Raw genomic sequence first — 27,722 nt, 5'->3', positions numbered from 1 at the left:
TGTTTTTATTTTAATTTGAGGCAATTCAGTACCAAAATTAATATATGAGTCATATATAAGTAACATATATATACATATATATAATGAGCAAAATAGTATTTTTATTTTTATGATTTTGTGCTTATAAATATTTATTTTATATATTTATATATTAAGAACAAATATTAAAATACACTTTCTATGTATTATCTATATATCATTCTGATGATAAGCATGAAAAGTTTATTTGACATATTTTATACAATTGCAGCAATTGCTCTCCTGGGCTATGGGAGTCTTTTTTACTAGATATCCCATGATGAATGAGGTTTGCTTAAAATTAGTTCATAGCAATATCATATATATGTATAGTGTTATTATATTGGCACTATTCAAAAGATCAATCATAAAATAAATGTAAAGTCTTCGTACTACTGGTTTTTGTTTGTTTTTGTGTTGCTGGAGATTGAATTTTGGACCTTGTGCAAGCCAGGCAAGAGCTTTTCCACTGAGTTGCATCCCCAGTCCTGCACTGGTTGTTTCAAAATGGAATTTTATTACTATAATGGTTATGAGAACTCATTATGAAGTCAAAAGTATGTTTCAGTTTAGCTGTACACAGTTGAGATGTTAAGTTTGGATAATAAATAAAATAAGTATAATAACATCCATTTTATGAAGTGGTGTTGGAGATAAATTTGGATCATATTTAAAAGTTTAACCTAGTGTGGCATATGTAAAAGCTTAATAAGTTGTAAATTTCTTTTGTTATATCACACTGGGAATTCAGCAGATCTGAGGAATTCTAAGGGCTGTGGCATAAGTTTCTTAAAAGCTCCTAATTACATAGTAGCTATAGAGTATTCATAACATTTTTCAGTATACATTGCTCCAGGATCAGCATCTAGAAGTATGTGTGGAAGTTAATTACTTCAGTAGATTTTTTCTTTCCTTTTATATTCCTTTAAGCTGAAGTTATTGCTGAGAAGAAAGTGATACTATCATCAAATAGGAATACCAATAAGCTCCGTGGATGTTATGAGTGTAGAGTTTCTTCTTGAGGCCAATCCAGTGTATTCAGGGAGAGATAGCAACAGCTTGTAATATTTCCAGCAAGGCTCTGAATGCATTTAACTTTGGAATGCTGTAGACGAAAAATGTTGGATTCTCAAATGTAAGATCTCTACTTGAAACAAGTAAATTATCTCAAAACATGTTCTTGATCATTTAAATCTAGAAGCCTGTCCTTAACATTTTCCCATAAAGGACTAATGTAATTCAACAACTGGGCAGTGTAATAATTTTGTTACATGTAAGTGATTACAGTTTATTCAGGGATACAAAGATCATTATTTACTTCACATTTAAGTGTAACAGAATTTGTATCACTTTATTGTTTATTAGAGTATACTACCCAATAAGAAGGAAATCCAAATGAATTCTTTACTGAAAAGGCATGGGTCTCAGAATTATGTGAGCAGACAGTAGAAACACTGAAAGATAAAGTGAATTTTCTTAGAACATTACTTAGTATAATCCTATGATTATTTCTGATAGTGTATGTTAATTATACACATGGAGTGTTTTGTTTACTTATTACTAATTTTGTATGTTTGTGTGTGTGCATTAATCTGCACATGTATGTACGTACATATGTATGTATACATGCATGTATGCATGCATGATTGTGGAGGCCACAGGACAGCCTCAGTCCTATTCCTCAGGTGTCATCGACCTTTTTAAAAATTGATCTCATTGGACTGGATCTCACAGAAGAGGCTAGGTTAGCTGGCCACCAAGCCCCAGAGATGTACTTGTTATATATTACCTAGTAAAATACGGCTCAGAAGCTCAGAATGAGGGGTGGGGGTTGAAGTTCATTCATAGAGTAAAATAAGTTTTATCCCCAATATCGTAGACAAATAAAAAGATGTCTAGATTGAATACAAAAGTTTAACTGCTGCAAATAACTTGATGAATGATGCCTTTTGCTAAGACTAGAATTAAAAAGGGAAGCATTTTCAGTATTTGAAACTATCACTTATGCAGTCATTTGAAATTTGATTTCTTTTTCTAAAATTTTGTAAATAAAGAAGCTATTTTTCTTTTCATTTTTGTGTATATGTATATATAGGTGTGTGTGTGTGTGTGTGTGTGTGTGTGTGTGTGTGTACACATGCATTTAGAGGTCAGAAGTCAGTATTGTGTGTCTTTGTCAATTGCTTTTCACCTAATTTTTTTAAAAAGTAATTAATGTTAATTTTATGTGTATGAGTGTTTTGCCTGTTGTATGTAAGTCCACCCATGTCGCACAAAGCCATCAGAGTTCAGAAGAGGGCATTGGATCCCCTGGAATTGGAGTTATGGATGGTTGTCAGCCACCATGTGGGTGTTGGGAACTAAACCTGCATCCTTTGGAAGAGCAGCCAGTGCTCTTAACTGCCGAGCCATTCCTCCAGCTGCTCTCTACCTTATTTTTTTAACAGGACAGCTCAATGCACTTGAAGTTTGCAGATTCAGTTAGGCTGTTTGTCCAACAAACTCCAGGGATCCTAGTGTCTCAACCTCCCAGCCCTGGGATTGTAAATGTGCATTACCATACCTGGAATTTTTTGTGGGTGCTGGGATCTGAACTCATCCTCAAACTGATATGGAAAACTTTACTGATTGGACTGAGTCATCAAGCCATGAAACAGCATTTCTCATAGTAAACAGAAATGTTGCCAAAGCTCACATTATGTGGGGCTGATAAAAAGATTATAAAATATTGGTTAGCATATTTAATTTACATACCTTTTATAAAACAGAAAATGAGCACAGTCAGTTTTTTAACTCCTAAATATGAGTGATATATAAGAACTTTTCTTATATGAAGAATCTTTAGTGTACATTGGTTTGTAAATTATTTCATTATCTTACAAAGAAAAATTTGAGCCATATTAGATATGGGCTATTAGAATTTTTCTCATTAATAAGACTATTGGAAGCAAGAGATAAATTTGTAACAACATGATTTTTATACTTAAATTCTCATCTCTCAGCTGTTAATCCAGTTTGTCAGTGGCTGTGGGACCAGAATGAGATGTCAGTATGGGACTAATAAGCTACAAGCTACTAACAAACACAAGTTATACTTGGTCTATAGTAGCTGTTATTTTGAATGATCTTTGTACCCTTATTAGATTGGTGACATACTGTATGTGCTCAGTGTGCCATCTTTAACAATCCTGAGATCACTAGAATCCCCTTTCATGAGAATATTACTTATAATAAAAGTAGTTTCTTTCAAACATCATCAGTTCTTTCCTTGGTCAAAGACCTAAGCTGAGCAGCAGGCAATTGCTTGATGAAGTATTGCTTTGCAGAATATGGCATCACATGCAGGTTCCTTCAGGAAGAATTCTCTCCCTTGACTGTCAGGCTGGGGTGCCTCTGTGTTGTACTTAGTAAACCCTTGGTAGATACTTGTTAACTGAACCAAATGGAATCAAAAGGTCCTACTAAATCAATGTAAAGCAATGTGTGCTAAATCCTCTTGCCTGTTCTCATAGATTTCCTTCACTACTGCTTTGAGAAAGCACGTGTATTTAGCTCCCTCAGCAGAATAAGCTGAATCTATATATTGGTGAAAAACTTCAAAGAGAGACAAAGTACTGCAAATCGTCTACCTAGGTGACATTTCTAAGACCCCAAATATTCACCAAATATATAATGCATGCAATTGAATACAACATACATTGAGAGCTCCTTCACTGATTTCAAAGTCATATTAATCACTCACCTTCAGTCAGAGACTATTAGAAAGTGATGACTTGAGCTTTAACTTTAAAATCTCTTCATATCTTGTCAAAATGACTAAAAGACATTCAATTATTTTTTTAAATGTATTGATTTTTAAAAATGTAGTGATTGAAAAATAACTGAAGATATTATAAAGTACAATGCAATTTATTAGTATTTATAGATTTTGTTGAATAAGCAAATGAAGTCAATTAACATATACATCACCTCACTTATTAAGAACATGCAAAATCCAGTCTTAATCATTTTAAAGTATAAAATGCTAGGATTGCTGTCTTGTATTTTTAGATTTTTGAGCAATTTACATGTTTTCCAAAATTCCTGCTCTAATTTACATTCCCACCAGAGAATAATATAGTTTTCTATCCTCTACCTCTTTCACAGTGCTTGCTACCCTTATGCTTTTGTTAACCATTTCAGCAGGTGTGGAAGGATGTGTCATTGTGGTTTTGCCTTGCATTTCCTAAATGACTAATGATAATGAATATCCTTTATTTATCTGTTGGCCATTCCTATGCCCTGTTTGGATTAATATATATTCCATTTTCATTTCATTCTTTGTTTTAAAACAATGCTATTTATTTCTGAAGTATTTGAGCTTCTTAGGTTTGGGGGGGGTAAGAACATCATGTTTGATGAATAACGTTGCAAGTATTTTTCTTTCATTCTAAGTTTTTCTCTTCATTATTAATTGCTTTAGGTTATTTATGGGTCCTTTATACTGTTACATTATCTGTCTGTTTTTACACAGTACCAGGCTGTCTTTATCACTATAACTGCATTATAATTTGAGGCCAGGTATTGTGATACCTCAGCAGTGTTCATACTCTTTGAATTACTGTGACTTTCCTGGTCTTTTGTGATTCCATATGAATTACTGGATTACTTTTTCTAGATCTGTGAAATATGACATCAGAACTTTGAGGGATATTACATTAAATCACTAGATTAATTTAGGTAGAAGAGTCATTTTAATGACAATTCTGCCAAACCAGGAGTGTGAAATTTCTCTCCATTTAGTGGTGTCTTCTTTGACTTCCTTTTCAATGTACTGAAGTTTTCATTGTAGTGGTCTTTCGCTTCTCATTTTGGGTTCATTCTGAGGCATTTTTCTTTTGACCTATAAATGAGATACCTTTCCTAATTGTTTCCCTGATAGTTAGTTGGTGTCTATGAAGGCTATTTGCTTTTGAGTTGATTTTGTATCCTGTACCTTTAAGTGTTTATTATATCTAAGAATTTTCTGGTAGATTCTTTGTGGCCTTTTAGTTTAGCATCATATCTGCAAATAAGGATAGTTTAACTTCTTCCTTTCTGATTTTTAGGCATTCCACATCTTTTTCTTGCTTAATTTCTATAATCAAGACTTCAAGCATTATACGGAATAAAAGTAGAGAGTGGGCATCCTTGTCTCATTCCTGATTTTAGAGAAAGTCTTCTCAGCTTATCTCTGTCTAGTTAATGTTAGCTATAGCATTGTATTATAACCTTGATTATTTTAAGGTATGTGCCAACTAGTCCCAATGTCTCCAGGCCTTTTTTAATGAAGGCATATTGAACATTGACAAATGTCTTTTGGGGATATCAATCGGGATGATTATATGGGCTCTGTCCTTAAGTTTGCTTATATGACATATTATGTTCATTGATTTACATAGGTATTGAACCAACCTTGCATCTTCGGGATGAAGCATGCATGGTCATGATGTATGTATGATATTCTTAATGTGCTCCTAAATTTTATTTAAAAGGATTTTGTTGAGAATTTTTGCACAAATATTCAGCAGAGAACTTGGTCTGTAATATTCTGTTTTGGGTTGTGGTTTTACTTGATTTTGATACCAGGGTAACACTAGCATTCTAAAATGAATGGATTTAGTATTATCCTTCCCTGTTCTTTGTTGTGGAATAAGTTAAGAATAATTTGGTATCAAATCTTCCTTGAAAGTTTGATAGAATTCAGCATTGAATCTGTCTGGTCTTGGGTTTTTCTGAGTAGAAGTTTTTTTAAGTGTGAGATAATGTGTCCATTTTTACTGTTGTTGACTGCTTTCTGGTTCTATACAAGAAATAATTGCTCAGGTCAATACCCAGTCTTTTTTGTAGTTATTTTACCCTTTCAGTCTTTAATCTGGAGTGTGGGTTTAGACAGAGTCCAAGTTCACTCTTCTGCACAGAGCTGCTCAGTTCTTCCATTGCTGTCTATTGAGGAAACTGCATTTTCTCTACTTTCAGCTCTGGCGAAGGTCAGTTGACTGTAGATGCCTGAGTTTATACCTGCTCTGATCTTTTCCAATGTCTTGAGGTTGATATGCTGAATACTTACTCAGGAGTCTTGCTGCATTTGTCATTGATCTCTTCTCCTTCCTGCATATTCAGCCTCTCCCTTTCTACCTCTGCATTAATGTTTGTTCAACTATCTTCCATCTTAAGCAAGAAAACCCCATGGTTCTCCCCGCCCCCCACCACCTTGGAATGTTTCTAGAATTCTCCCTGCCTTCATGATCAATTTTCTTAAGGCGTCTCTAAAAATACCTCTAGCTTTGTGTCTTCTCCCAGTTCTCTCATTCAGCTTGGCCTCCACAGACATGCCTTATTCAATTGATGGCACCGAGATCTCTAAATCCACTTTCTAGACTCCAGAACATTTGAACTTTCATGAGTTTGGGCAGTCCTCCTTCTTTACAAAAGTACAAATTGTTTTTGTAATATTTTTTATGTGTTGTCTATCTAAAAACACAGCTCTCATCTCAAAGCAAGGGAGAGAAACCATTTACTCTGAATCAAAATGTGACTAACTAGGACCCAGGAACTCAAATTTAGGTTACCAGAATTCCGTGTTACAAAGTGGCAGCAGTTTCTTGAAGCTTTTTTAGTAACAGAACAAAGATAGTTGTAAATCAGCAGGCATTTTAAACACACTGATGGTCACCTCAAGTAGGTGAGTTATATCAAAGCATGGATATCTCTTTCGTGTATCTTAGATACTAGCTAATGACATCATGAGCTTTTATGTTGATGATAGCTAGGGGTCTGTTTGAATACTGCAAAATGACTTATTTGGTAGTCACAAAGATACTAATCATGCAAAGTGATAGGCAATAAATGACTATTAGAGCAACAAAAACCACCCCAAGATAATTTAGCCCTGGACCTGCCATATTCCATACTCTACATCATTGACATTCTATCATTTATACCATCTTTGGGACACAATATTTTCTTCTTTTGATTTCAATACTTTTCTGGATTTCTTTCTTGACCTAATTTTTTGGCTTATTTTCTGAGTTCTTTAAATTGGGCAACTGTGTTATTTTTCCTTGTTAGTCTGTATTCTGGTTTAATTCATCCATTTTTCAGATTCCAGTAGCTATCATATACTGTATCCATATCCATAATGAACATAACTTCATTGGACAATCTTATTTCCACAAGTTTATTACCTATCCTTCTATAGACCTCAAATTTCACATGAATCTTGTGAGGTAGTTTCTGTTCCTTCTCTCTTCAGAAATGAGGAAATTAGGTGCATGAAAATTAGATAATATGGGAACAATGTGGCTATAGTATGCATTCACAGGCTAGAATTCCCCAGTTAGACACAGGTGTAAATAAAACAAACAAATTTGCATTGCTTTCTATGTATCTACCACATGATTTAATAAATTTAATTGAATTTAATTTCAATACCAAGTCTATGCCTTTTTTAAAATTTTACGGATCAACTCACTTATCCATGACCACACAGCTGTGAAACATGTATGACGTTGCACCTGTATGGCTATGCTAGTCTCCTTCTTCCCTTCTGTTCATTTACTGTGTTTGCTTTTACTTATGACATCTACTTGTTTTTTTCATTTCAGGATCTTTGAATATCAGGCTTTCTATATTCTGGTAAAAATTAAATATTCTATAATGTGCCTCCTAATCTACAAGCTTTCAAGTATTCTATAATCTATTTGTTTTAGAGCTTTGGGATATGTTTTGGTGAAGGAAAAGCAGACCAAATCCAGTTCTTCCCATTGCAAACCTAGTGAGGCTCACAGGATGGTTCCTTCAACAAACACTTAATTGGAACTTATTTTGGTCTAGAAACTATTCAGCACTCTTGGAACACATTAAATATCTCAACACAACCATGTCTGATTTTTTTTAAGTTTGCATTTTTAAAAATGAATGTAATATGTAAGCAAGTTGCAGAAAATGTTGCTAGGCATTGTTTAATGAAGACAAGGAGTGACATAAAGAAGTGTTAAAGATGAAGGGAAGATACAGTTTGAATTACAGTGCTTAGTTATGGCTCATAAAAAAAAAAAAAAAAAAAACCTGACAGGCTGGCGAGATGGCTCAACTGTTAAGAGCAGTGGCTGCTCTTACAGAGGACCCGGGTTTGATTCCCAGCATTCACATGGTGACTAATAGCCATCCATAACTCCAGTTCCAGGGGATCCATCACCTTCTTCTGACTTCCGTGGGCATTGCACGACATGGGCGCACTAACACACGTGCAGGCAATGCACGTACACATAAAATAAAAGTGAGATGAGAGAGTCAGCTATGAACCTGAGAGTAGGAGCCCTCAGACTTTTACAAAGACCAGGAATGGTTGATGAACAGCCAGGATATCAGTGAGACAGACCATAGTAGCAGAAGAAATAGAAAAAGCAGCGACGTGGGCTTCATGTGATGTGTACATTAAAAATCTAAAGGGTGCTGCTTTTGCTTTGAGTGAGATAAGAAGCTATTCTAGGTCATTAGGAAGTGAAGTGGTACAATCAAATTCATGAGTTAAGAGAGATGGAGAAAAAAGTTTATGGTGTGGTGGAATGGGAACCTTAAGAAATCCGTTCCTGTATAAAGGAAGCAAGAATAATGATAAAAATTATAATTGACTTTCTTACATATCTAGAAATTAACCAGAGGTTTCTAACAATTATAGAATGATTTAAGTGAAAAACATGGTTATAGTTCAATGAGTTCACCAATATCTGTGACATTTAAACTTCAACTCTACTACCTGCTATTCTCTGCTCCATGCTCAATTTGAAAACTATCAGCCTTCTAACCACTTACATCATGAAATGTAACAGTGTACCAGCCATTGGAGGGGCCAGAATATGTTTGGAGCTTACTTTAAAAGTTCCATCTACAAGTGAGGAGTGGTGGTCCATTTCTTCAGTCCCAGCATTTAGGAGGCAGATGCTTTTGGATCTTTGTGAGATCAAGGAGACTCTGTCTCAAAGAGACCAAAAAAATAGAAAAAGTTCTACCTCCAGAGAATTGCTGCTTTGGGACCTGTGTGCCCATTCTTGGGGCTCATCCTAATTGGACTTGGTGGCTGGTACTGCTCAGACAGCACTATTCTCAACACATTTGCTAGGAAGAAAACCAGCACTCAGTAGTGTTTAAGTTCACAGATATTTTAATAGAGACACCAAGTGGAGTTGACAAGTACCTGGCCAAAAACTTAAAAGGTGGGGAAGGGGAGGAAGCTTAAATAATGAGTCCCTTTAAAGCTTCAGTTATATTTCTGAAAATATAAAATGTCATACAGGAAGGAAGGTCTTAATCTTTCACTTTGATATGGCCTTGAATCTCTATATACACAGGAAGCAAAGACTACGGCAGAGGTGTAAACTGCACAGGAGTGTTGAAAGTATTAGTCTCTCATATGACCTCTCATATAGCTTTGAACAAAAAGATATAATTGTTCAGTGGATGCAAAGTGAAAAGCTTATAAGCCTTGCAGAAATGGTTTTTCAAAGAAACTAAACAAAAAGCAGCAAAAGCAGCAAATGTAAATACATGCATCCTGAAGAGAGGGATGGAGTTCTGATTGGAAGTTACCATATTAAAATAGCTAAAATTTCAAGTTTTCCACTAAAAATTATTGCATATTCTAGGAAGCAGGTGAATATGCTTCATATACAAACTAAAAATGAATCAATGTTAACTGACATTTAAGAAACTTTAATATTACATTTTTAAGAAAAGTTATTTTCTACATTTGTTCAATGAACCAGATGAAAAATGTCTACAGACTAAAAGAAAAATAAAAGCCATCTCTCACTAAAGTAGCATGTTGGTGAAAGCGTTGAGGACATGTATTTCTAAAATATCCACAGAGAAATTCTGTATATGGAAATAAAAAATTAAAAATCACTAAACTTTATGATGCATGAACTTTCAAAGGAATTGGTAATTTTGAGGAATAGAAGAGACATGTGAAAAAGAAATATAAGCTCAAAGACCTATGGGAAACTTGATCCACAGCTATCTTTATATTTGTAGCTGTCTCAAGGAGAGAGGAGAGATAGGAGCAGAAAAATTTCAAATAAGTACTGAATAAATTTCTGAATTGTGATAAAAATATTAATCTATACATATGAGAAGTTCCAAAAAAGGGATAACTTGAAAGAAATTAACATCTTTATTCAAAGCATAGAAAGACTGACTGTAAGGGGCCTTGAATCAATAAGAGTCACTTGGCTCTTTAAGTACCTTCAGTTAGTTAAAGAGCTGTTCACTAGAAACAATGGAAAGCAAATGCATGAGCATGATATATTCAAATTACTGAAAGGAGTCCATTCATTAACAGTAGTTTATGCTACAGCTAGGAAAATTATCCAGTGTACACAAATGTATGGCCAAGAGAATTTAAAACACTTCTAGACACAGACAGATTGAGAGACTTCATCATTAGCACATATGCCATAAAGAAATAATAAAGATAATATTTTAGGCTGAAATAATGACACTAGAAGGCAATCTTTGTCCACAGGAAATGCTTCCAAACAACCTCTAAAATAATTAAGTAGCCAAGAGTAACAGCTGATTAAAGAGGTTCCAGTTTTAAACACTTTTCCTATTGGATTTCAAACTAGCTACCTAAATTGAGACCTTTGCAGTGTTAATGAGCTGAAGATGTATAAAGGTACAGTTGGGGCTTGAGAGATGCCTCAGTGGTTAAGAACACTGACTGTTCTTGCAGAAGACCCGGGTTTGAATCCCAGCACCCACATGGCAGCTAACAGCTGTCCGTAACTCCAGTTCCAGGGGATCCAACAGCCTCTTCTGTCTTCTGAGTGCATTGCATGACACAGGTGCACTTACCTACATGCAGGCAATACACACATACACATAAAATAAAAATAAATAAATAAATTAATTAATTAATTAATAAAATATTTTTAAAGGTATAGTTTATATGACAAAATTGCACAAATGGGGGATATATAGAACAAACTGTAAATGGAGAAGACTTTTGTTACCTGTTAATATTAAGTTGATACTAATTTCAGTTAGATAATTTTAAGAAGTTAATCTTATAATCTCCAGGTAACTCATTAAAGAAATAAGAAAAGATTCAGTCAAAGAAACATGAGTATTAAAATGCTAGAAAATATCTATGTAACAAAATATAAAAATATATACCATCTAAACATGAATGAATTAATTCGAAAGAATAAATAGATATTTCAAATACAGCATTGAGGGTCCTATGTACCCATTTTCACTAAAGAGATGAATGAACAAGGAAATAAGGGTTTAAAACAGAGTAAATCAAATAGAATGAATAGATACCTATTCCAGCCTATGTCGGCCATTAAGAGAAGAACACTTTTCAGTCGAATGCACATGAACTGTTCTCAAGGTACATTAAATTTTATATCAAAAGTCAAGTGCAATACATTTAAGAGGATTAAAATTGTAAAGTGTCTGCTTTTCATCCAAAAGATTAAAAGTAGACTCAAAACAAAAATTAATTTGGGAAATCCACACATATATACATAATATATATGCATAAAATATACACATGAATGCATTTACAGTGTGGTCATAAATGCAAAGTGTCAAAGAAGAAAACAAAAAGGGAGTTTTAAAATATTTTTAGATGAATGAAAATGAATATATAGCCCAGAAAATTCATATATTAGCTTAGCTGTGTATGGTGATTCATAGCTGCAATCCCAGTCCTGGGAGACTGGGATGAGGATGATTGTCATAAATTTGAGGCCAACTTCAGCTATGTAGTGAGTTTCAGATCAGCTTTGGCTATAGTGTAAGAGCATCTTCTGGTTACCATGGGCATTGCATGCAAGGGTGCACATACATACATGCAAGCAAAAGACACACATGAAAAAATAAATTAATTGAAAAGACTAGAACAACGGAGAAAGTGATAGGTCTTTGTGGTTTGGATACTTTTGAGAGAATTACTGTTGAAAATGTGCGTGCCCTGAGCCGCAATTAAACAGCCTTCATTGCATCTTAACTACCTTGTATTTGAATGGCAGTGCTTCCAAATCAGAAAATGTTCAACTTTTCTTACCAGTACATAGTCTCAAACACTAAGAAAATGATAAAACTTAAGTGTCAGCCACAGGAGGGGAGAAGTTAACTGTAGAAAATGATAGCCTTATAATTCATTCCAGAAAAACTCTACTGATAGGTAATGAAAAGAATAAAGACAACACAAATTGTAATGACAAATGCTTACAGAGGGACCACAGAAAATTGTTTCATGTCTGTCAAGTGTGGTTAGTGCACTTCAGAAGTGCCCATACTGAATGTATTTCTATTAACATTACATTGAAAAAACCCATACTGAACATAATCATTCCATGTTCATTACTGTGCAGTAATTATTGAAATTTGGCTGGTGTACTAGAATAAATTAGAAGCGTCAGAAAAATATTTTTATGTGTAGATCATTGTACTTAGAACTTTTCCTAGTTGAATTGCATGTAACTGGTGACACTGGTAAGTTCCCTGCATTCCGCATTAATGTAAGTGAGGGAGATCAGGTGTTTTCCTTTTTTAGAATAATAGAGTTGATTGCTTGGTCAGACTTAAATATATGTCTACTATAAGTTCATTTAGTAGATGTAAAAGTTCTCAGAAATGTTTTTATGCTTTTATTTTTATTCTCTTTTATAATTTTTCCTTTCTAACATTATATTATTATACAAAGAGAAAATAAATTTTAAAATATATGTGTGTGTTCTGAGGGAGGGAAGAAATAAGCAGTATTAAGAATACGCATCTAAATGTCTATCAATCTTTTATGAGAACATGGTTTTGCTCTTGCTGAGTGTTAGAAGTTTCTGTTTGGAAAGTTTGATTGCTATCCTGTATTGCTTTACACTGCACAGGCCAGCTGCTTGTGAGTTCACTGAAACTCCTTTTGACAAGTTTTTAAAAGGAGTGCTTTCTACTTTCTCTTTTCATGTTTTCTTTATCCATTTGCTTTCCAGCCCTCCTTGTTTACTCCTGCAGCTGTATGGAAATCACTTTTTCAGCCTTAAAATATCTTCTCTAGTGGTGAGATCAGTAGTTTGTTTCAGTTGCATTACCTTAAAAAACAGAGAAACCAGCTTTCCCCCTGTTTTGACTCTTCTTACTCTCAAACCCCATACTGTCATAAACACAGGGAGTGACTTTATTCTCAGAAAAATGATGGGTCAATTCTCTTCAACACAACGCAGGTTTTTTTCTCAACCTTCTATCTCATCATTTTGTACTTGCCAATTTGATTCATGAACCCAATCTAACTATATTCAGGACTCGACTTTTGAATATGGGATTCTCTACCTGGAATATTTTTCTTACACATTGCAATTGTAGAGAACGGTTGTTACCTTTGAACATTAAAAACGCAACACTCACCTGCTCAGCTGCTTCTAAGATGCTTCCCTTAGCATTGGGCTATTGCCATCCCGTTTCTGTACTGCAGTTTTAATTTTCCCCTCCTCTATGATGTGAATTCTTCATGAGCAGAAATCATGCTTCACTTACACTTTTTTCTCTCTCAAATATCAGTGTTAAAAGAATCTTGTAGAATGATTAATTGCATATTATTTTCTTTCATAGTTTTCAAAACACTTTGTAATATTAGTGAATAATAGTTTTCAGTGGATAACTTTTTTATGAATTAAGTTAAGCTCTAAAAGCTTATTTATATATTCATTATATATTTAGGGTCATTTTTTTCCTGTGAAATACTTCAGACATTCACAGCAATGTAGAGAATGATGCGATTTATTCAACGGCCATATTCATCAAATCTGAAAAGATTTGTGAAATTTGACTATGATAAACTAGAAATAACCACTAGAAGCACATGGTGCTCCCCTCAGTACCCTTTAGAGCTGTTGCTCTTACACTTCCTCCAGCAATAGCTACCATTTTGGTTTTGATTATTGTTCAGAAGGTTGGAACTTTTGTCCATGTTTGTTACGTGCATTAATTTCTACCAAATTACCTGTTATCAAATTCATAATGTTTTTCATCCAGAGAAATGTGTGATCTGATCTTCTTAACATTTGCATATTGCACTGCTGGTATTTCTGAAGCCAAACATGTAGCTGGTAGTTGATTATTTTGAGGGTAGCCATGGCACATGTTTTGTTGAAAGCTACTTATTCTTCAGAAATCAATTCTGGTTTGCACAGAATCAGTGCTTCCTTCAAGTATATTCTTTCCTTTTGCTAGAGTTCATTATTTCACTGGGAAAGCATTACCTAAATCTTTGGCTTGCTTTTATGGATGGAATATTTGGAATACTTAACAAAAATAGAGGGGCTGGAGAGATGACTTAGCAGTTAAGAACATTGGCTGCTTTTGCAGAAGACTTGGGTTCAATTCCCAGTACCTATATGGTGGCTAACAACCATCTGTAACTCCAGTTCCAGGTGATCTGATGCCCTCTTCTGAACTCCACGGGCATTGCACCACACAGGTACACCCACTTACATGCAAGCATTACACTCATACACATAAAATAAAAATAATAAATATTTTAAAACTCATAGGAGTATTAACATTAGCTGTAAAACAATAAATAAAAATATTTTAAGTATAAAAAATCAAAAATAGAGGTATATTTTTATTTGTAGTTACAGTTATACATGATTTTTTTAATATTAATAAAATATTTTGTAAAATACATTCTACAAGACATATAATGGGAAACAATTTGATTATTCCAAATGTGTATCTAATACATGACAGAGCCTGTAGTAAGCATTTATAATATAATGAACAGAAATATTACACCCCCTTTCCCTTGAAGTACTTGAATCCTGGTTGGGGAGGCACAACAAACATGTAACAGAAAATATTACAACAGTATAAAATTAAAATGTTGCTATTCAAAGGAACAAGTATGGGGGGGATGAAAATGAGATTAATTAGAAGAAATAGTGAGGGACCACACTAAGGAGAGAGTACTTAAAGATGTTAAGGCAGAGAAACAATTATCCATACCTGGAAAAAGAAAGATCATAGCCAGTGTGATGGCTGTGACTCAGGACCTCACCCTGGGTGTTCACTCCAGAGAATGACTCATGTTTCCTAAAATGCAGAGATCTAAGATGCCACCAGGCTTAGTTATTGGCATCCACGAATCCAATAAATAAGAACATATAATGGATATTAATAAAACAATTCTACACTGCTTTATTCCAAAGATGGAATCAAAAGACAAACATGGAATATGTTATAGACTGTCTTTGACAAACCTGTGTCACAATATCCATAAACAATTTTTATTTCTATAATCTCATCTCTTTTTGTTTTTCTTCCTTTCTCTTAAAGAAAGTTGAATCGTAATCATACATTGCAATTTGAATGTAGAATACTCAGAATTGTTAGATGCATAAAATATTTGTCATTGTCCAACTAAAATAACTCATTAATCCACATTGTTGGTGTTAGAGCCACATTGTTTAGAGCTGCTTATATTGATCCACACTGGAATCCTCCAAATCTCAATCCCAAAGAACCCTTTCCCTGGCTCAAATGCCTTTTAGATAACTGTTTGATAGACAAGATGTCGATCCTTTTCTGAACTTCCTTTGCTTGAATGTCCGCAGTGAGAGACTATCCCTTAAAATCAATCTATTATTTAGCAATGTTTTTAAATTCCCTAAATAATGAAAGCATTTACTTTCTCTAAGGTTATTTTGCATCCATATATTATATCTTCAGGTGGATCTATTGTTACTCAGAACTTAGAGGCTCACTTTGTTTTTCACCTTCCAATTTCAAACTGGCAGATTCTTATAGACACCAGATACTAACAGCACCCCTTTAACCACTGTTTGCCCTTAGCATAGAACGAATGTTATTTATATCCTTTGCATTCACGGTTTTGTCATCTCACTTCCTTAAATTTGCTACTCAGACTAGGGGGAATAATTTTCTCTAGTTAGTGCAATATTAGGATGATTTAATTTTTCTTTCCACGAATTTTATTTATTTATTTTTTTGGTCTTTTTGAGACAGGGTCTCTCTGTAGTCCCAGCTGTCCTGGAACTCACTATGTAGACCAGGATGGCCTATTTTAATTAGATGTCTATAATGTCTGAAGCTTTATTCTTTTGTGCATTGAATAAATGCAATAATATGATTGATGTATTATAAGAGGAAAATAAAAACTTGGGTTTCCTTAGGTTCTTTCTAATAGTATGTATAATTTAGGACCAGAACAGAATTTTAATTTATGAGATTCAGTCTGAAATGAAAATACAAGGCCTTTGTTAAAAACATAGCAGTGAAAAGTTTAAGAGACAAAAACTGAACATCAAATAATGTCCAAGCATGGGTTTTTGGGGTTCTGTACCTGTTTCATGCCCAGGAAGCCGGCACTACACAGGTATTTCAGATAGGTATCACATAAGAATAACTGTATTAATTTATTTATGTTCCAAGGGTCTTATATAATAGAGTTAATAAACACATTTTCAGTAATGAAATGATATACTAAATAAAGTTCAATAAATATATTTATTGGTGCACTGTGTTTTGGCATAGAGAATTCAGAGAGTGGAAATAGGTAATCATCAAGATCCTACATTTAGTTTCAAGATTATCATTCACCATATTACAATACTTTATTTTAGCCTGAAGACTCAGAGGCCAGAGTGCCTGCATTTTAAAACTGGATTCTTATCTATGGCAACAATGGGGGGAGGGGGTGGAGGAGGGGAATTCTCTGGAATCGTTTGCTTACTGTACATAATGAGCACAAGCATAGGTATGCAATAGAGAACCTGTTGCCTGTTTGCCATGTAGATTATCGTGTTTCAAATCCTTTGAAGAATACCTTGTACAGTAAGTATCAAAGATCTTTTTAAAGTCTGTTTCTTTAAAATTCATTTTTTTAAGAATTGTTGTTTTTATTTTGAATAATTTTTTGAGCTTTTGCATTTATTGAATTAGTCTTTATTTAAAATCAAAGATCTAAATTTTAGAATCTAATTCAGTTCAACCTTACTATGTCAGACAGTTGTAAACACAGTTGTAGAAAAACTTGTTTGGAAACAATCTAATATGCTTAAATGGAAGTTTTTTTAAAAGCTACTAAATAATAAGGCTTTTATATGAATATGGCATATATGATATAATTTGTAATATAATTTATAATGATTTTGTGTTTATGGGAAAGATATACTGATTTGTAAACTAATTTGTCTGGTTTGTAACCTATTAATTCTACCTATCATGAAATGACATCTGAAATAGTTAAATCATCAAATTAGAATATGATGTAGTAAGCATAAGTTATTGTCTGTGTTACTGATCATTTTTAACCTAGTTTGCTTAAAAAAAAAACTGTTCATAATAAACAATATACTCCTAAAAGAGAAACTTCCAATGAACTGTGCTTTCTGAGGAGGACCATGAAAGTATTTCTAACTGTAGCGTTCTATTGGTTGTGAACAGTTACTCAACCCTTTCTCTCTCTTATGGCTTCTACTATGTAAAATCTATATCAAATTTCTTTTTCTTCATATTAGACAGTATTACTGAAGTCTTCACTAACATCTACGTGACCAGTTTTGGCCCTGTCTCAGATACAGATATGGTGAGTGTTTTTTATTTTTTTAATAAAATAATTTTTTTCTTAACATATGGAAAATGGGGGCAATTTCGAGTAAATAATTATTTTTATTGTCATAGAGTTCTTTTCTAAAAATATTTTATTATTTTTATTTTATGTGTATGAGTGTATTGCCTGCGTGCATGTGAGTGCATCTGTGTTGTGCAATGCCAGGGAGCTCAGACGAGGGCTTCAGATTTCCTGGAATGGAGTTAAGGACTGTTCACAGCTGCCATGTGGGTGCTGGGAATTGAACCCGGTTCCTCTGCAAGAGCAGTCAGTGCTCTTAACCACTGAGCCATCTCTCCAGCCCTGTCACGGAGTTTTTTTAATGCATTTAATATCTACTCACATAACAGGAGGATGTATATCTGGGTATATTATGAAGCAGACCTTCATCTTGAGTGTTTAAATTGGCCATTTATATTTTGTATTTTTCTCTTAAAATTATCTACATAGCTGCAATGTGGCATATAATTAAAATTTAAAGAAAACACTATATTAACGGTAATAATTTTCTACCATTAAGATGCCTGCTTGGACTTTCATAAGCCTGAAGAATGTCATAGGTAATTGCTTTTCACCAAGGGCAATAAGTGTAGCATAGGAAGACACTCTTCTGGTCTCTGAGCGTGGTGACAGCCTTGTCATACAATCTGCATATGTAGAAGTCACATGCAAATCAATCCAAGGAAAATTTGAATGTTGAGACTCTTGGATTCCAGTTAACTGATGTTTACTTATTTTTCTTTAAAATGAGATGGATAGGTGGGGGAATTAATCTGGTCTGTTAAAAATAGGTGGGCTAGAAAAAAGTCCCAATTATATATGAACATGTTAGTGATCGACCTTTCATTTCCCCTTCTAACTACAGTACTCTGTAATAGAAGATTTGTTGATTAATACTTTGCTCATTGGTGCCGGTCAGATTCTGTCACATCCTCCTGCTGACACCTGATTTGCTTGCTTCCTCCATGTGCACGTCTTTTGTCCCATGCTGCCCTTCTGTCAACTTGGAGGTCCACAATCTTTTCCAGCCCTCAGGCATCCTCTATTCTTGGGCCATAATGCTTTAAGGTCCAGAGAATGAGAATTAGAAAAAGTGCCCTTGTCCTTGTGTGCCAGTCACTCTCACCTTGTCAGCTCTTCCCAATTTCTTCCCTCTCTGTAATAACTCAGGGGGAAATGGGCAAGTTTAGGTACTTTCTACCTAAACAAACAAAACAAAACAAACAAAACAAAACACCAAACAAAACAAAACAAACAAAACTAAACACCCCGTTTTCAGGTACTTACACACATTGTTACTTACACACATTGTTAGTCAATTTTTCTGGCTCTCTCTGCCTTTCATGAGGGAGCAGAAATCTCCATTTTATAATGTAAATATCTTCTCTTTCTTCCATTAGAATAGGCCTCCTAAAACAGTCATGAATTTTCTTAGTCATGGAATTCCCCACTTTATACCTACCTAGGTATCCTCTGTCTATTAATTTTTACCAGTAGCTCCTTTGCAGGAAATCTCATTAACCACAGAACCCAAAATGGTGACATATCATCAGAGTCCTGTAGGAGAGTACAATCTACAGCATGAATTTGAGCTGGAAAAACGAAATCTAACACAAGGCTTTGTTAATGAGCAGAAGGTGATCAAACACCAAAAGAGGTAGAATGAAAACTTTTTTTTTCATTTTTATTAGAATATATTTTAATACAACACAAGACACAGCAATATATACCAAAAAAACTGTGATGGTCTTGACAAGAAAAGCCCAACAGTAGCATGACCCACACCACCTCTAAGGATCCACAACAAGCAGACCAACTGGAGAAACACCTCACCAACTCCCACCCCCGCACATACATATGTACAGGTAGTTAGAATGAAAACTTTTAATAAAAGAAGAAATTAGAATTACAAAATGCAGAGCCAGAAGCAACTTCTAAGGGTGCAGAATCATGAACTAGGAAAGGCTGAGGATGCTCAAGAGTGCCCTCCTCTCAAGTCAATGAGTTCACACCTTGGTGAAGAGAGTCCACAGCTCCAAGGAGGAAGAAATATATAAAGCATAAGACCCTACAACTGTTTTATGTGGTAACTGGAAACTCCCAGCCTGACAGTTCTAGAAGCTGTGAAAAAGAAAGGGAGGAAGGAAGGAAGGACCTGGGAAAAGAACCAGATAAAAGCTCCCTTCTCCTGGTCTGACATTGGAGTGTGATTCCAGAAAACTCACTTGACAAGACTTGACACTGCATAGTTGATAAAGGAAAAACAATTGTTGACAGAATCCATTTTCTTATCACTGGGAAGGGAAAGGAGGGTGGATTTGAATGTGAGAGGCCATTTACTATTAGCATTGGTTCACATAATATGTGAAGAACAAGAAATAGTTTGATCAGTGAAGAAGTATTGCTCTTTGAGCAACATTATATATAATGTATACATGCACAAATATTTGTAACACAGCTAACAGCTAACATAAATGATCACACTTCAAATCTAGTAGAAAAAAAATGAAACTCAGTGGTAAAAACATCCACTTAAATTTTGGGAAGAGAAATGAATTGTTTTTTAGTATGACCGCATGACAATTTTTCATTCCTGAATGATATCCCTTTTGCTCAAAAGTAAGAAAAATGAAAAAAAGTTTGAATTCATGCTTAGTAAAGACTGTTTCTGTTTCTGTAATCTAAGCAGAAACCATTGAAAGGGGAAGGGAAGGCACATGCATTTCATTAACTAGCATAAAAGAACATAGAAATACAAATAATGTCTCCTGGAAGCAATTTGTTAAGGAGAAAAACATAAAGAATGTATCTACCTTTATTTTTATGGTGTAACTGATAACTCTTACTTCTGCCTGGTACGCATAATCTGCAGCAAAACCTATATCCCTAAGTTCTCCTGTTCAGATCAATGATGTAGATTTGTTGTGACACTAGGCTGAGAGGAAAAAGCACATAGCAAAAAGAATTAAGAACCAAAGAACAAACACCTATGTACACATATACATGTGCACATACACGGGCGTGCAGACACATATACATGCATGGCTTTTGCAAAATCATTAGCCAGTGTAATTGTCCAAAAGAAAACATTGGATCTTACTTACAATTACCGATTCTAATTGCAGTGTCTCTGATTAAGTTAAAAATCTTTTATTTCAACATTTAAAAAGTGAGTAAGAAAGTAATTAAGCTTTAGAATGCACTGGTACCTAACACTGGGCAAAGTTTGTAGTAGGCATGTACATTGTGGCAATTTCTCTCACTCCTGTTCTCTACTCTTATAAATTTTTGCATAAAGCATCTTTTTTTCTGTATTAGTGAACATTTTCATTGTATGTGCATTTTTTTCAGACATTTGTGCAGTTACAAATTGTTATATCCAAGTCTATACTAAGAACATCAGCATAGGTGGTTGTTCTTGGCTTGGTGTTCCTCCTAGACCTTGAGCAATGGAAACTTTGAAGTAGAATTGAGATTGCTTTATCCAGTGTATTCTTTTAGAGTTTAGCAATCAGACAGTCAGGTAAGTGTGTCTGTGATTTATTATTTTGATGTCCTTAACTCATACTTTTCTCCCTCTCTAAGATCACTGAGTACATTATCTGAAATCCTCAGATGCCAATGGGATATTGTGTAGTTCAGAAGTTACCCTCACAAAGAAGTGCAGAAAGCTATTTGATATTAGAATCTAGTTGAAAATCATTCTAGATTTACTGTTATTCTTCTCAGGGATCATCATTTGTTAAATCAGTTGGCTGAGAAAGCTTCCTATGAACACGAGACACACTGTATGTCTGAAGTAAAATAATGGCATGTGCCCTTTTAAAGCTTGCATGACCAACATATTTCTGGGATAGTTACTGATATCTTGGAATGTGAATATTAGACTCAGAACAGTCATTCACACATCAGATATTTTCTAGTTCTATCCTAGGAAATGTCCAAATGTTCTGCAAAATGTGATTCATGGTCATCTGCATTGGAATCCACTGCAGTTTGTATTAAGCTAGATGCTCGCTGGACTCCTCTAAGATCTGTGGATTCATAATTGCTAGCTTTGGTGCATAATCATCTCCGATTTAATAGTTTCTTATTTGGCTTTATTCTGAATGCAGCAAAGATCTATTATAAAACTGATGTGGGTAAGGTGGAAAGCACAAGACATGGGCAGACTTTAGAGTCTACAGTCTCCTAGGTCCTATATTGTGCATTAGAGGTTAAGATAAGGGGTAACCAGCTGGAAAGTGATTGTGTTTCAGGTAAGATGTGTCAACTAGGTTAGGATAGCCTGAGATAGTGGTACTCTCATAGAAAGATCCAAAGTTGTTTAAAACATCTTCATATGTGGAACTGAGAACTTGTTGATCTTCTGGATGTAGAGTCTGGGGATTGAGTAACAGTGCCAGAAAAGAGGGCAAACAAAAATAGTTTGAATCCCTCCATTGCCTTTCTGGGGCAGAGAGGGTTGTGTGAAGTTAGAACCTCGGTCTTAACTCTTCTGGATCCTAGTGACAAAGTGATATTTCAAACTCTCCCCCATTCTTTTTGATTTATAAACTACATTGATTTCTAAAGTGCTTTTTAAAATGAAAATTTCATGAGCTGGAAAGATGACTTAGTAGTTACGAGTGCTTCCTGCTCTTCCAGAGGACCCAAGCTTAGTTTCCAGTCCCCATAATCTGCTCAGTCATAACCTGTATCTCAGCTATGGGAAATCTGACACCTTCTTCTGGCCGCCAAGGCCACCCGAACACATGTAGCAGACAGTCAGATATGTATATATGTACATATGGAATAAAAACAAAGCAAATCTTCAAAATAAAAATTGCAAATGTTAAATGCTGTTGTCCTAGCTTGCAAGTCAGGGCAGGTCTGTTCTTTTAGGCAATGGCACAGAACATTTATCCCTAGATTAAGAAGAGTAACTTTGTCCATTGGTGTTACAGCCATATATTTTCCGGGAGATACACTTTCATGTAGATTGGCAAGCATGGGAAGGTTTCACGTCCCATGACTAGGTCACAAGGGTATTAGAATCAATAGGAAAATGTGGTTTTAACAATATCAACATAGAAAATTATTGAAAAAATAGTGAGATAATAACTATCTCCAGTTCTACGGTAAAGTCAGAAAAAAATGCTTAAATATGTCATTAGATTAAGACAAGGAGGCGTTTGCTGATGGTGGTAAAAGCAAGCAGATTGTAGTGTGTGGAGGCATGTGGGAGGTGAGGAAGTGGAGAGGGAGCAGAGGCAACATCTTTAAGTAGTGTGGTGGAGAAGGAGGTGCAACAGAGGGCAATGTTGTAAGGCATTATAATGCTCAGTGAGGCTTTTATTTTTAAAGATTGCATTGAACTTCTCACTATTCTCTGAACATGCCATTATCGCTAACAACTCTCTGCCCTTGTATGTGATTTTCCCATTCTTGTTATGCTGACCTCCTGCTTTGCCGACTAGAGATCTTTTATGTATTCAAGGCCTAGCTCAAATTTAATTTTCTCCTGTGTTTTTTTAGTCTTTCTTTTTCGTTTCTTCTACTTCAGGGTGTTCTCACTCCTTTTTGTGCCTTTGTACAGTGGATTATAAAGCCCATTGTTTTCTTTCTCGTGGTCTGGGCTTTCAGAAGGCATGCCTCTGTCTATATAATTCAACAGAATTTACTAAGTAGATAATGTATCCATCACAAAGTTGAGGCCTGTGGCATTTAAGGATAACCAGAACTTGCCCTCAAATTGTTCATAATATAATAGAACGCTGCTAAGAAAAACCATTGACTTTAAAGCCGTGATATAATAGTTTTATTAGAGCATAGATGAATGAGCATGGTAACAGAGGGAATGTGAGTGGAGGATCTAGAATTATCAAAGGTTTCTGAAACGGAAGATAGCTGAGAAGGAGAAAAGACAGTGTAACTTCAGAATAGAAAGTTTTAGCACACAAAGAAAGAGCTCTCTCCAGTCAGTGAGGTATAAAGTTCACTGCATCTGGAGCCTTGGATAATCAGGGATACTGCAGAAGATGGGCTACAAAGATACTCTGCCTGGCCACGAAGTCTGCTGTAGTTAAGTGAGCTGTAGAAATTCTGAAATATGGTCCCCCAAAAGTTAAAACCATAGATTTCTGACAGCAGAGAACCTATTTGTCTACTTCTTTTTTTTTTTGACATGTTTTTACATTCTGAAACACATAAGTATCCTAAGAATAAAGTGTAGTACAATTACTTTAATACAGTTACATGCATACACCATGAAAATATATCTGTATAGAGCACACTTTCCATGTCTGGGTGAGAAGATGGGTGTATTTACCTTCAGGGAAACATATGGTGTCTTAGATGGTTTTTCATCTACCTCTCCTGTTGACTTTCCCCTTATCTGCTCAGGTCCTTGTTGCACAGAAGCAGAATCCTTATAATACATTTAATCTCTAGCCAGATGTAGTGGCACATGCCTTTAATCCCAGCACTCAGGAGGCAGAGGCAGGCAGATCTCTGTGAGGTCAAGACCAGCTTGGTCTAGTGGGCCAGCTGGGGCTATGGGAGACCCTGTCTAAAAACAACAATAAAAAGAAATAAAATAATCTGCTCACGAATAGTTGCCCTGATTTACCTAATTTAACAGGCTGTTCTTAGCATATTAATATTATTTGCTATTATTTTAACTTTTGCTGTTGAATTTTAATCCATTTTGATGTGGAAGATTTCCTGATGCATAAACTTACAGTATACTTAAGGAAGTGGTTAATATAGTCAAACAATTTTATAGAGCCATTTTCCTACCGAGCTGCCTGTTTTTGCAGCAAGAGCACCTAAAATTCTTTCCTTTTTCAGGTTTCATATATATCATAGAATCCAATGGCAGGTCTTCTTTTTCTACTTTCTTATATACTTACTCAGTAATACCACATATTTGTAGAGTTATCACTTGTTTTTCACGTTTTTGTGATATTTGGCTTACTCCTGAGTGCTCTCTCCCTTTACCTGGTAACCATTATTTCCTTCTCTATTTCTATGTATTTTACATTAAAAATTCCCTGTGAATGTCAAACTATGCCTTATTGTTTTTCTACATCTGTCCTATTTCCCTTACCATATTATCCCTCAGAACCGCACATGTTGCTGCAAGTGTCTGAATTCCTTATTACTTAAATTTCAAAATATATGTCTGTGTCACATAGTTTTTACTTCTCACCGGCAGGAAGAAGTGAAAGGAAGTGTGAGGAAGTGTTCCTTTGCTTCTATCTTCCTCTAGTTGTCTGAGTTGTTTGTGTTTCTCCCAAACTGTTTGTATTTTCATTATGTTGGTGGTTTTCTTTAATGTAATTCCTCTTTTTTTATTTTTGCTTTTGTTATTGAAATATTTGGGGTATTGGTCCTTGAATATTTGACATTAAAAAAATCATTCAAAACACATTGTCCAAGAACTGCTTCCCTGTACTTTTTAAAAGAAGCTTTACAATTTCAAGCCTTATGTTTAGGTCTTTAATCTCCCTGTTAAATTTTAATAACTTGTTTTTATTGAATTTTTGTGAAATTCATGCAATATATTTTGATTGTATGTAGATGCCCCTCTCTTATCTGTACCGCCTTTACTATCTCCATCCCAATAAAACCTATAGAGCTAAGTTTGTGGCCCCAAGTACATTTGGTATGGACTCAAGCCTGGTCAACCTGACAAGATACTCACTCTTAAACAAGTCCGAATCTCCCCTTCTCAGAAGAAATCAGTTGCAAAAAGTACTTCAGTAAGGGCTGTGGCTTCCTCCCTACTTCCCCACTTCTATGATGGGATTTTTGTCTGGCTTGAGCTTATAAGGGTCATGTGCATGCTGTAGCCTTTGCTCTGAGTTCATATGAACAACTGTCTATTATTTGTCTGAAAATTCTGTTTCCTTATAGCTGTCTACCATCCCTGGCACTTACATTTTTTTCTTCCTCTTTCACAATGGTTCCTGAGCCTTGGGAGGGAAAAGTTTGATGTAGGTGTCCTATTCAGGGATAATCACTCTACGATCTCTTATTCTCTGCACATTGACCTGTTGTGGGTCTCTGTGCTATTATTATCTGCTGCATAAGGAAGCTTCTCCACTTCCATGGGTGTATCATTAAGTCATTAGGAGTCAGTTTAGTATGATATCTATTTATCAGAATAATAGTATTTCTTTGCCCTATGACGGAAGTCCTGATATGAATGTCAGGTATGGATGGTTCTATCTTATGAAGTGGATCTTAAATCCAATTAGAAAGGAGTTGGTTACTCCCATATTATCTGTGTCACTATTGCACCAGTTGGCATATCTTGCCGGGCTAACTCCTGTAGCTTGCAGGATTTGCAGCTGGGTATGACTGATAATTTTCTCTTCAGTTAGCATGCATAGGACCTTCCAGCTTGCCAGTAGAGATGAGGTTTTGAAGTCAGTGCCGGCTTGATTTATCCTTGTTTGTTATACAGTTTATGTTTGTAATGTTTTCAACAATATCATCTGACTGTGAAGTTCTGGCAGGTCACCAAGAGCAAGGGCAATGGCCAGTAATATTTGTGGGTCTACAGGGTCCCTGGTCAACAGCTTCAAAATGGGAGTCCATTCTTGGCACTGGACATTTTCTTTGGTAGCCTATGATGTTCAGTAGGGGCAGTGTCCTTGTGTTATAACTCCTTCATGTGTGGTAAAGGGAAGAATCAGGTTTTGTGTTTTTGTACTTGGATACCAAGTTTTTCCAACATTGGAAAATAAAAACTTCTAAAAGAGATGTCTTTTCCAGAGATTATAGCACTCAATTAATTATTCCCACAACCTTTCATAATCCTTTAACTGTCCATAATCCATCACTAGTACCTCTTCTTTGGTCTACAAAGGAAGAACATTTCACTATGATATCCTACTGAGAATGGTTGCTTGAATCTTTATGTAATGAAAAGACTATAATATCTGGAAACATATGGTTCAAACTGAAATTTAAACTTTAAAATATTTGAATATAATTTGGAAATACTCCCATTCATGAAAAAAGAAATAATTTTCTATATTTAATAAAGTTATTGTAAAATTTAAATGACACAAATTTTCAGAACAAGTTGCTATCTATAAAATGATTAATAATTTTGAATACTTTCATTAGATATATTCAATTATATGGTGCTAATATCGAAATTACAATATAAATCTCTTATTTATTATTTAAGTTTTTCTGGCCATTGATTACAAAGAGAAAGTCCATGTATTTTACCTCCTTGATATTTGGAATAACTATGTTATTTTCCGGTTTCTGTTGGATTGAACATCTGTGTATTTAGGGCTTTATGATCTCATACTAATTGGTTTTATTGGCATTCTGTTGATCTGTTCTTAAATGTCCTACTTTCTGAAATGTTTACAACACAAAAACTGAGCTAAATATGTTGTCTAGTGCCCTTTAAATACAAGCAAATGTCTTTGAGCTTAAATATTCTTTTAAATCTAGGGTTTCTTTTTTCTTTTTAGTTCCTACATACCTGCTTCATGAACCACATCTTCTTCATTAAAGGAGATATAACACTGACTAGAATTTACTCTGGGGAGAGTAGCCTTTATTAGCAAAATAATGCCAAAAAGAAATGAATTTAGTACTTTTAAATACAATTAGTAAATATGAGTAAATGAAAAATCATTCCAAGATCAGACCTGGTTGTGTTTAGAGAGTATGCATAATTCTTCAGAAATTGGCTTACAAACATTGACTTATAATTAATGTAGTTAGGCACAAAGAATATGTTGTCTTCACTAAGTTAATGTGTCCTTGAAATCATGTTTATATAAGACTCTGCAGAAAAGTGGTTTCCTTGTTTGCAGTACAAATTATGGAAATAACACTACAGGAGTTTGCTGTGAAAGTGCAGATTTTTAGTGATGGAGACAACATTATATGGAAACCATATACCTGTTTGGATACTACCCAAAAAAACTTGGAAACATGAAATTCATTGACTTTTATGGCCACATCTATAGAAGGAAGAAGTTGGATTAAGTTTCCTATAAAGATTTTAAAATACTTTTTAAAAATTTTTGTG

At 34.8% G+C, this 27,722-nt stretch overlaps 1 protein-coding gene across 1 annotated transcript in view; it reads left to right on the top strand.

Moving 5' to 3' along the window:
- Positions 1 to 27,722, top strand: part of Gabra2 (gamma-aminobutyric acid type A receptor alpha2 subunit) — a gene marked incomplete at its 5' end in the record, with an annotated part of 135,404 nt that overhangs the window by 36,355 nt on the left and 71,327 nt on the right. The window contains 1 exon segment of the mRNA XM_008837691.1: positions 17,583 to 17,650. Coding sequence (XP_008835913.1) covers positions 17,583 to 17,650 — 68 coding nt within the window.

This window comes from Nannospalax galili, unplaced genomic scaffold (assembly GCF_000622305.1).
Source record: "Nannospalax galili isolate Female #2095 unplaced genomic scaffold, S.galili_v1.0 scaffold318, whole genome shotgun sequence".
Taxonomy (NCBI): Eukaryota; Metazoa; Chordata; class Mammalia; order Rodentia; family Spalacidae; genus Nannospalax; species Nannospalax galili.
This window is presented reverse-complemented; position numbering and strand designations above follow the sequence as displayed.